This window comes from Neomonachus schauinslandi, chromosome 10, assembly GCF_002201575.2.
Source record: "Neomonachus schauinslandi chromosome 10, ASM220157v2, whole genome shotgun sequence".
NCBI lineage: Eukaryota > Metazoa > Chordata > Mammalia > Carnivora > Phocidae > Neomonachus > Neomonachus schauinslandi.
In genome coordinates this window covers 28,972,931-28,984,446 of record NC_058412.1, presented here as the reverse complement: position 1 = coordinate 28,984,446, position 11,516 = coordinate 28,972,931, and the positions used below count along the sequence as shown (strand labels likewise).

Sequence of the window (11,516 nt, the reverse complement as noted above, 5' to 3'; positions counted from 1 at the left end):
TCTAGTTACAGCCTATATCGTCTCCCCCCCCCGGCCGCTATAGCCAGAGTGGCTCCTTCTTAAGGACAAAGCACTTCCCTAAAATTTCCAAAGGGCAGATTCTTCAAATTATCTTCTCAGGAACTTGAAACATAAAATAGCACCTTAAAATATAATTAACACTTAATTTTTGTTCTTAAATGCTCATAAGACAAATGTTCCCAGGTGATTTCGAATTAGGGCGTTATTTTTGGATTTGACAAGCACATACTTAAAACCTTGAAATTTCAAAGTTTATCTCACCTTGCTTGTAAGTTACATATTTGAATACCAGCACTCTTGATGAAAGAGGCACTGCAATGATAGCTACTAAAAGAGTTTCTGGAAGAAAATTCAATTTCTATTGTGTGATAATAAGGTTTGGTTGTCAAGAAGAAAATAAAAAAGAGTTGTAAACTATTGATTGCAAGGATTATATCTTCATCAAGTTCTTTCTCCTTGTTCCCTAAGAGCCAGTATAAAGCATTTGCTTTGTGAGTCCTCAGCCCATATTTACTGGGTAAAAATGACACCCATTTGCAGGCATGAAGACAGCGCAGCAGTTCTGTCTTCCTAAAGTGGGGGCTGCACCTACCCCAGGAACTAAAGAGACAAAAACTCAGGTATTTTAATTCTAGGCATTCTTTCCCAGCCTTCCGCTGTAGTACAAAGATGCTGCAGAGAAACTACAAGGCAATTCCACGGGAAAGCCGTTGTATTAGTCCACAGGAAGGATGGATGGAACCCATAGGATCAAGAAAAGCAATGCAGATGTCCGCCCAACACCATCTCCTCTCATTCTTAACCTGCCCTTGTCTTCGGGCCGGCTGGGATGGCGGCTCCATCCTTCCTTCCTTTTGTAACTGCAGTGATCCCAGCCTTGCCCTGGTGACACTCCTGGGGTCTCCCATGTCTCCAGGGATGCCCTGAAACCCACAGAAAACTTCTAACAATAAAAGGAAATTTAATTTGCTTCCATTAAACCACAGGCCATCGATATTAAGATAGGTCACCTTTTAAAAAGTCTTAGTTTGAAATAGCTCTCTTGTACTAGGAACACGAACCACAAAATCAAGCAAATGTCCACATTCTGTTGAAACAGCAAAGAGGTTAGGAACTACAGCAGTACTGGACTCGAATGTGAAGGAGCTGTGTGTCACCAAGTGCATTTTTTTTAACTTCTATATAAAGCTAACAAAGAAGAAAATGAAAAAGGATAACAGAATGAAAATTAGAATTAACATTTTTTTAAAATCTATTTGGTACTAGGAATTATACTCTACACACACCAACACACACATTATCTATATAATTTCATATATATATATACATATATATATATATACACATATGTATTCCAACCCTCACTACATCTACTTCACAGAAAACTGTAAGTATTCCATTTTTACAGACGAGGAACCCGAAGCCCAAAACAACGAAGCAAATTGGTTGTTCAGTTAAAAAATAAGAGCTGAGGTTTGAACATAGGTTTGTCTAGTATCAAGACCTATTTTCTTTTTCCTAAAACATCCTGCACAGAGGAGTGGGAAGCAGGAAGGAAGAGAGCACACCCTCAGACCTCGCTTGGTGCCACACTAAATCCTTCCTGGTGGTTAGAGTTAGAGCCCCTCTTAGTTGCTCTTGAGATGCTCAGCACTTTTCTCAGGGCTTTACAGCTGTAAATGACTCTTGGATATAAGCGTCTCTGCTATCTGCCATTAGACCATGGCCTCTGTGAAAGCGGGGTCCCTATTTTATTTTGGCTGAAAAATAACTAAAATAGCAGGTAACATTATCAGGTCTCATAGGCCATGCTCTGTTCCATGGACTAGCTTTTTGCTCCTTAAAGTGTGGTCCCAGGATCAGCAGCTTTGGCATCACCAGGGAGTTTATTAGAAATGCAGAAACCCAAGCCCCACCCAGACCTACTGAATCAGGACCTCCATGCTCAATGAGATCTCCAGGTGATTTATGTGCACATTAAAGTTTCAGCACAGTTTTATCTCATTTAAGCCTCACAACAAACACACATGCTACCTATTACTATTTCCCAAGAGGGAAACTGAGGCTTACAAAGGCAGCATCACTATAGTGTAGCACAAAGACCAGACCCATAGCAGCTGCTCAGTAAATACTTGCGGGCGGAAGGACAGCAGGGAAACAGGTAGGAAGAAAAGGACTGGGTAAACGTCTGACCTCTAGTTCTGTCTAGTTTGTACCAACTGCAGCAGCAGGAGGGCCTGGGGTCCCAAAGCAGGCGAGCTGCAGCGACACAAACTGCCTCCTTAGCTCAAGTCAGGTCAAATCCTGTGGGCACCAGCAGTGTAAACACTCCAGGAGCTAGGGGCAAACTCTTCCTCCAGAATATAACGTGCAGGAAAATGTACAGTCCTAATTACGGTGAGCTTAGGTGCCCTCCTCTTCCCTAAATGAAATATTAGCCCACAGATAAATGGTAACATTTATAACTCCCATGACGTAATGCAAAAAATTTCAGGTTCCTCCCTCTTTATTTTTACCCAAAATATACAAATGATTTAGACAGAGTTTAACAAATGGGCATCTGAAGAAAGGCAGCAAACAGCTTTAGAGGCCCTTAAATAAGTTTTTTACTCAATGCACTTATGGTGTTGGGGTAGAAGAAAAGAGGGGACCTGAGCTTGATAATGTGCTCCTTTTCTAAGAGCCCAAACTCCTTAACTACCGATAATCATTACTCAGGTAGATGAGGATTAAGCAGAACAACAGAACGCACCCATATCAAGTTGTTTTACTTACAGTGGTTGGTACCTTTGTTGTTATTAAGTGTCACTGCCAGTCACTCTTCCAAGTGCTTCATAGCAATTCATTGAGTCCTTACAGCAACCCTATTATTAACCCACTACACAGACAGAAAACTGAGAGGCACAGAAGCAGATGCACAGATTTGACCTCAGAAACCAAGTTTTCAACCATGACACGCTTTTACGTCTTTTGCACGGGGAATCAATTGGGGCTGGGGAAGGGAGGTAAGGAATTGAAATCTGTTTGCTTTGTAAAAGAAAAAAGGATCTTTTAACTTCTTTTTTTCCACGTAGTAATAGTAATAGGTAGCATGTATGTTTGTTGTGAGGCCCAACACGAACACTTAGAAATGTTAATTTGGAGGGCCTTCTTAAATTTAAATCTATACAACCACTCCTCTGACCAGAAGACCCAGGAGGTCTTGTCGAAGCACAGACCATGCTAACTGGCCAAGACAAGCAGCAGGGAGTGGGTGAGATGGAAAGATGCTTGATATAAAGGGACACCTCTCAGCTCACTGCCCACGCTCATCTGCCTAGTGCAACAAGCTAGAACACGGAGAAAATCACTCTGGAAAGGAAACTTGCCATTCTAAACCACAGCTAGTAAAGCATTAAGAATGCAGCCTCATTCTCAGATGTTGGGAAACACTCTGATATATGTTGCACAGCCTCTAAGACGAATGGGTAGGATCCCATCCCCCAGCAAAAAAAAAGAGCTCCTATTCATATTTTTAAACCTAGTTTGAATTCAAATTCTCCTTTTCAGCTTTGCCACCAGACCCTGAAAAGATCATCTCAGATGCTGCGATTCCTAGAACAAATTTTAACCACCTACTTCACTCAACAACTAATCATATACACACTTGCAAAATCATTTCTACTTGGCTTGAACTTGTATTATTATGTAGACTTTTTAAGGTCTTGCTGCCTTATTCTTTACTGAGATGAAAAGAGTGTAGAGGAGGGCCGCCTGGGTGGCTCAGTCCATTGAGCGTCTGCCTTCGGCTCAGGTCAGGATCCCGGGGTCCTGGGATCGAGTGCTGAGTGGTATGGCTCCCTGAGAGCCTGCTTCTCCCTCTCTCACTCCCCCTGCTTGTGTTCCCTCTCTCGCTGTGTCTCTCTCTGTCAAATAAATAAATAAAATCTTTAAGAGAGGAAGGAAGGGAGGGAGGGAGGGAGGGAGGGAGGGAGGCAAGGGAAGGAGGAAGGAAAAGAGTGTAGAGAGTAGGGAATACATGTGAGAGGTCCCCAAGCTCCCCAGCTGCCCTCTGCCTCAGCAGAAGGCCTGCTACAGAGCAGGAAATCAATGAATGAGTGATTGATTTCTATGCAAAGACAAGTCAGATCTCTGAAAATTCAGCTTTGGAAAAGTCAACCGCTGAGAAGGCAGGCTTTCAGTCTGTTACTCATGCATGCTTGGCTAGTCCAGTTTCCTCTTCGAATAATTAATTGAGCTGTACTGGGGGGTCTCGAGGATCCTGACACCGCCTGTGCCACATACGGAACACAGTGTTACAGGAAGCTGCTTCACCAGACACACCTGACCTTCCATCCATCATACCATGGCTCATCTGACGGCGTCCACATGCTAAAGCAGCACTATCCTGCCATGCTCCTGCCGTCGCCTGCAAGATGTTAAACACACCCACATTTTTTTCAAGAATTTCACAATTAATGTCTGGAATGCATTTTGGATTATTCCTCAAAGGATGACACAGTTGCCCTAAGATGAATTCAATATTTTTCCTTTCTCCCATTTGCCGTTCTTTGGTCCTCCCACTCCCTTATCTTTTTAGGGTCATCTACTTACTCCTCCCAACTTCATAATGCCTGTCCCCAGCACCCCCAAGCTGTTCCCTTGTTTATCCAAGTCATCGCTTCTAACCAAGCCGCACGGAACAGAGAAACCTGCATGCACCATTTCACTAAATACCTGTTATCACTAGACACAATGCCCACAGTTTAAGGATTCTTCAAACAGTTTTCTTCATAAATTAGCCTGTTCACAACTGCATTGCCAACATACTTGCATGTGGATTCTGCTGGTCACTGTTAAGCATGAATTAATGGCAGCAAATCTCTCTAGACGTGCTATTTTTGTCTTTCTGGTACTATGCAATTCATTTGCCCTTTGCCAAGTGTTTTATGTGACTGGATTCCTGAATAACAGGATTCTGTAAGCTTGAGAGTCAAAGCGAAGGTCACCAAGTCCTGTCATTTGTGCGGTGAATAGTCTCTCCATATTTTGTCAATACTTACTTCTGGGAGGAACTAATTATTTCCTTGTTTACTTGCATTGGTTGGTTTCTCTTCCCATACCCTAGTATCGTAATTTTATAGGCCCTCTGCTGGCTTTCTCTAGGAGCTCACTCCACCTGAAGACTTTGAGATGGAAAGCAAAACACATTCCTCAAAAACAAGGAGTCCTGGGTGTGTCAAGTTTTCAAATGCCAATATAGGAGTATTAACTTGGCCCCTCCCCTCTTCTTTTTAATTAGTAAAATTAAAATCCATGGACTCTTGACTCCAAGTCCTACATTTCAGAGCACTGAGAGGAGATCCGTGTGGCTTGTGCATTAACCAAATGGTTTGGTTTGGGAAACAAACCTGCCTCCTGCACCCTGACCTCAGATCCTCCATACACTCTTTTCCAAAGAGCCATCATCTCTATCCCTGACTCAGTTTCCCAGGGTTTTGAAAAGAAACTATAACCTTCTAAAGGCAACAGGTTCAGAATCCAACATTCTGTTCGCTGTAAGCACCCACCACATAACCACAGTATGGTTTTCCTCCTCACTGTCCCCATGAAAACTAGGTGGAAGGAAAAGTTAAAATATCTGGGGGAAATAAAAGGACTGTGTTTTGAAGGAGATAGTTTGGGAGATGCCATGATAAGAAACATGGAAAGTTCCATAAAGACGAAGCTACTGAGTAAACATGCACTGGGGGAAAAAAAAAGTTGGTTCTTGTCTAGGACAGCGATCACCTGGCTCCAGTACAACAAAGTTCTCGGGGCCGAGCCACTCAGTAATGTCTGCCAGGTTCCAAATCACTGTCCTCACAAACTGTCAAACTCAAGCCATCATGTGCCTTTTTACTATGTAGAGAGAGAAGGCTGCTCACGCCCCGCCCCCCTTGCCCTGACCCCTCACAACAGAAGCATCATGTACTATTCCACATAAGAGGGAAAATGGTCCTCACCCCCATCCCAAAATAGAATCCTCATGGTACAATCAAAACCTTCTTCCTAGAAAATCCCGCTTTGGTAATTTTTCAAAACTCTGTCTTTGATCTCCCATCCAGTCTTCTTCCTCAGGAGTTCAGAATTCAAACTTGTTTCTCTGGCTTCTAGGCGATTTACCTGGAGGCAGGCAGCCCAGCCAAGGGACAGGCTGCTTGGGAAGTCAGAAATGGCCACAGGGACTCACCTAATGAGTGGAAACAATAAAGAGACTTGTGCCCTCCTGGGGGCCAAAAAGCACTTTTTAGACTGCGGGAGAGCAGGAAAAAACTTGAGGTACTTGGCTCTATGGCTCTCGATTTTTAAAATGCACTTAAACCAAAAATGTATTTTTTTTTTTTTTAAAGAATGATTTGGTTGATAACAATCTAAACAACGCTGAAAAGACCAAGTGTACATGTATGTCACGTGACTCATAGGGCACAACTCTTCACATTATTTCATCTTTCAGAAAATATTTTTTCTTCACTATTCTTTCTATGGAGAAGACTGTTCATCCATTTGCTCAATACACATTTATTGAGAGCCTACTATGGGCTGGCGTGCTTTCAAAACCTAAGACAGTGAGCCACAGGTTGGAAGGGGTCCACTTTTGCTTCTGATTTATCTAACTCATTATGTGAACCACAGTTTAAAAACATGATTTTTTTTTTCACCACAAAGCCAGAATGGAGAGTAACACAAATAAAAACTACTGCAATTTGGCAAACGGAACAATGTAACTGGTATTTAATTTATGTCCTCGAAAGCCGGTAGATTAGTAATGATAATATATCTATAACATGCAATAGGATTTCTCAGTGTAGGCAATTAAATAAGTTTTCAAAAACAGTTTTCATTAACAGATACAACCAGTAGGGGTCATTTTAGTGCAAAAATTGCAACGAAAGAGACTTCAACATGATTAAAATTTATCAGTTCCTAGTCACGTCAGTTATAATAATCGTGCTTCAGTGTGTGAATTTCTCAATAAAAATGGAAACTGAGGGAAAGACTAGCCATTGAGAAGTTTCTTGCAAACTAACAAAAAAGAGCCCGCACCTTCTAGGTAATTACTGACATTTAAAGACTCCTCTAATTTTATAAAAAGAAAAAAAAAGGTTATTTATCCTACGTTTTCCATAAATTTTGTAGCCAAGTGAAAATACTTGAAATTTCAGACAGACGATTGACAGTATCTGTGTAAATCCAAACACTGTATCATGCCAGGTAGCCCCTGTTCTTACTCTGGTTTAATGGATTTAGAATACAACTTGAAGGCTGCTTTTAGAATTCTAAAAAGATTAGATAAAAAGAAATGCTGAGCACCCAGTTTTGGCAACTGAAAACAGTCCTGCTAAATGAAAAGTGGTGCTAGAGAACGCTAATTGAGATATAATCACGGAAACAAGTACTTCCAAGCATCTTCGAGGCTAATACCAAGTGCACGGGGTGTTACCAGAAGGAATCAAACTAAGAGGGATCACATCATTTCAGAGGAATGAAAAGCTCACGACAAACTGCCAAAATAACTCTATACCGTGATACTGGAAGATTGGTGCCAAAACACTCCATTCCCGTGCAAGCCCCCAGCTCCACATTTCCTTCACCAGCAGTACATCGAGAAGAAACAAAACAAGGGTCAGAATCGTTGAAACCTCCAAAAGTCCTTCTCAGAGCATAGCAGTTTCCACTGCAGTTAGCCTTCTTTCATGTTGCTTGTTCTTTTTAGATTTATGGGAGGCTGGCTTAAGTAAATTATACACTCCAAGAGGCAGGGTTCAAAGATGCATCTTTGAGTCCAACTCATTCAGAATTCCCCAAATCAAACACATAAAATTGTATCAGAAGTTAATCTCCTGGCCATTTCTTCCTGATGTGAGAAATAAAAACACATGTATTAACAATCTAAACAACGCTGGGACTTGACACCAGTTCAGAGGCTTTTGTGTTTCAGGCAAATAAACTCTTCTCGCCCAGTGTCCTAAGGGTGCAGCAGGGCAGGGCCCCTTCCCTTTGAGAAGAGTGCCCTTCACTCCATACTGCCCACTAGCTTCCAAAACAGAAAAGCCTCCTTGATTTTCCAGAACTGTCCAAACTCTAAAAGGTGTAAATAAATGTGTGTGTATTTAAAGAAAATCACAGAATTGAAGTCTTTTAATAGACCCATTTTATCCTTAAGATTGCCACCTTCTTTTTCAGTACCTCGGCACGATAAACAAAACAGGCACACAGAAGGATGCCTCAGAAGAAACCCTTCCCTGGTGTGCTGGGTCTGGCTGTTCAGTGGTAAGGAAGGGCCCAGGTCAGAGAGCGACAGGTCGCTCCTCCTCGCCGCTTCTCCAGAAGGCAGCTGCTCTGCACCAGGATGCCCCGGAACAGCATCATCACCCCGACGTCAGCCCGAGCAGGGATCCCGCTTCTAACTGGTGCTCACCGAGTCCTGCCCAACAGCCAAATAAAAAGAACTCACTGCCCCTCTTTCTAGTCCCCAAACCTGACCAAGCACCCGGAGGCCGAGGCAGGCAGGCAGGGCTCAGGGCCGACACCCGCTCACAAGGGTCCACCCAACCAGCGGAGGCTCACTGCTCTAATCGCTTTCTCCCTCCGTCAGTCTCCACACCCAGGTGCACAATGCTTCGTGGAGAAAACAGGAGTACAGGCTTCGCTGTCAAACAAACAGAAGGAACCGGCAACGCGAGAGGAAACACGCGGATATCTGATTTTAAAAAGCAGCCACGAATAGTCAGCAACAACTTTTCACTCCTAGGTGCAACACCCCCCACCCCACCCCCCCGCCCCCATTCAGAAGAGCAAGCCTTTGACTGTTTTCAATAGGCAAATAAATGAGTAACCACCGTATGTAACTTCCCCTGGGCTGACATATTCCGGAGCTGAAACTGATTTACACGCGAAGGAGGAGGAAGGGGGTGAAGGAAGAGAGCAAGGAAAAAATAATAAAAGAGTCACACAGGGAGCGTGAGCTGAAGACACGTCTCCTCGCCAACAGAAAAGGGACTTTCGAGATCGGTGTGCAGCACTCGGTAGCACACTGCGCTTGTGCGGGGAGGGCGGCAGGGGCCGGACTCCCCGAGGGGCTCGCGACAGCCTCCGCAGTGCCCCCTGCCCGCGGCGCCCCCACCTCGGGGCGCGGGGCCCGCCCCACCCCCCGCAGTCCCAGCCCGAACAGCCACACGTGTGCGGGTCTGGCGCGGCCACCCCCACCCACGAAATCCACCCTCGCCGGAGGCCGGCCCAGCGTCCAGGGAAGCGGGCGAGCGGGAACCAAGGGACGGGGGGGGGCCCACTCCCGGGGGCGGCGGCTCCCTCCTCCCGCGGAGCCCTCTCTTCTCGGGAAAGTCTCCGCCAAACTTTGTTCGGCGCAGCCAGGTGGGAGGGGGCCCGCGGCGGGCGACCGTACCTTCGCATACGCCCACTTCGTACTCGGTGATGGAGTCGCCATTGAGCGGGGGGCGGATGACACAGCGCAGCCCCCGGTCGCAGGCTCCGTGGAGCCCGTAGGCGCCGCCGCAGCTCTCGTTCCTCTGGCGGGCGCACATGTAGCAGCAGCCGCAAACGCCCTGCACGATGCTCCCGGGGCAGCTCCTGGGCTCTTCGCACTTGGACTCGTCGCAGGGCAGGCAGACCAGCGCCCGGGTGCCGGAGCGCGCCAGCAGCAGCAGCAGCCCCAGCAGCCAGACCAGGAGGTGCCCGCAGCCGGCCAGCCCCCTGCCCCCCGCCACCAAGTACATCCTCCTGCGCCGCCGCCGCCTCCTCCTCGCAGCCGGGCCGGGAGCGGGGCGGGCGTCCTCCCCTGCGCGGGGCACACGCGCCGCCGCCGCCGCACCCGCAGCCCGCGGTCCTCGCCGCCCCCCTCGGGGCCCCCGGGGCGCGCCTCCCCTCGCGGGGCGAGGCCCCCGCCCCCCGCTGCGGGCCGCGCCGACCCCGAGCCCACTAGCGTTGGCGCCAGCGGTGGCTTCCCCCCTTCCTCCTCCTCCCGGGAGGGAGGGGGAAAAAAGAAAAAAAGTTTCCTCCCGGCAGCTCCGGTTCAACCCAAACTTCTGGCGGCGGCGGCGGCGGCGGCTGCGCTGGGCTCCAGCCCCGGCTGGCGGCGCCTCTTCCCTCTCCTCCTCCGGGTCGGCCGGCCCCGCGGCGGTGGTGGCGGCGGCGCAGCCTCCGGGCCGGTCCCCGCCTCCCGAGCCGCCGAGTGGGGACGGTGGCGCAGCAGAAGGTCCGCGGCGTCCGCTCCGCGCGCCCCGCTCGCCTCACTCCTGCGCGGCTCCTCCGGGCGCTTGTTTATGGCTCGAGCCTCCGCCGCTCGGGCTGCGCCCTCCCCCGCGGGCTGCCGGGCCCTTCCTCCCTCACACGCCTCCTCCTCCTCCTCCTCCGCCTCCTCTTCCTCCTCCGCCTCCGGCTCCTCCGGCTGGAGCCCGGCGAGCCGAGCCGGCCCTGCGGCCGAGCCTTCGCGCGCCTCCCTCGCCGGGGCTCCGCGGGCGCGCTGCGGCTCGGGCTCGGGGCGCACACGGCGGGCAGCGAGAGGCGCGGCGTGCCGGGCGCCCGCAGGCTCCGCGGCCACCGTGGCTGTGGCCTGGGCGCCCCGAGGGCGAGCCGGCTGCCCCTCCTGGGCCGGCTTTGAGTTCGGAGTGTGGCGGGGACCGCGAAGCTCGGGGCCGAGGGGGTTGCTGCAGCCTTGGCTGGGGCACCCGCCGGATCCAAAGGGAAGCGAATGCACGGAAGCCTCCGCAAATGGATGAGAATCCATCTTCCACTAGAGCTGGGGATAGACTTTGTGAAAGATACTATGTAATGGAGTCTCGGGAAGCTCGAGACGCCTCCAGCGAAGCTAGTGGTGAATTAATTAAGTGCTTTAAACGGTCTAGGTAAATATTCCGCAGGGGGTGGGGAGGACGGTTGAGGACTGCTGTAGCTCGAGTTGAATTTTAACTGTCCACATCCTGTGTGGCTGGTCGCTCTGCCGTCTGTGCCAAGGTGCTATGTTATGGGAGGGGGTGAATGGAAAGTAGCAGAGCTGAATTTCTCTCCCTTGAGTAAGGCCAAATACTGGATTACTACAAGTCTTGACATGATTGGACCCGTGTTTCTCATGCATCATTAATGTCATCTGACATTGCCCTGTTCTTTCCCAAGCTCCTGGACAGAAGTAATGGGTTTCCTTCTTTTTTCCCCCCGTTTACTTGTTTATTGTAAATATATTAATAAAGAAGATGCGTGACAAATGTTATTTGTGAAAACCCCAGTGAAGAAGTAACTGAAGTGATGCAAAATGCGTTGTGCGGAGATTGTTTCTCTTCTGTGCCTGTCAGAAAACGTTCTGGAAATGACAGGCTCTGTAATGACCCACCATTCACAGGATATGTACCAAGGTCAATAAAATTCGTGAATTAACAAAAAGTGACTTGCATCCGGGGGGGGGGGGGTGTGTGAAAAAATCAAGTCCTGTGGCAGGTGTGAGGTGGGAATGGGCAGCGGAT

At 48.2% G+C, this 11,516-nt stretch overlaps 1 protein-coding gene across 4 annotated transcripts in view; it reads right to left on the bottom strand.

The window, feature by feature from the left end:
* Positions 1-10,152, bottom strand: part of CRIM1 (cysteine rich transmembrane BMP regulator 1) — a 186,798-nt gene extending 176,646 nt beyond the window's left edge. For 3 of the 4 annotated variants that reach the window (XM_021697801.2, XM_021697802.2, XM_021697803.2), the window contains exon 1: positions 9,446-9,863. In XM_021697801.2, coding sequence (XP_021553476.1) covers positions 9,446-9,776 — 331 coding nt within the window. In that variant the 5' untranslated portion in view covers positions 9,777-9,863. Of the gene's footprint in view, positions 1-9,445 lie in introns of all 4 variants that reach the window. The other variant, XM_021697804.2, reaches the window with a different exon arrangement.
* Positions 10,153-11,516: the final 1,364 nt, after the last annotated feature.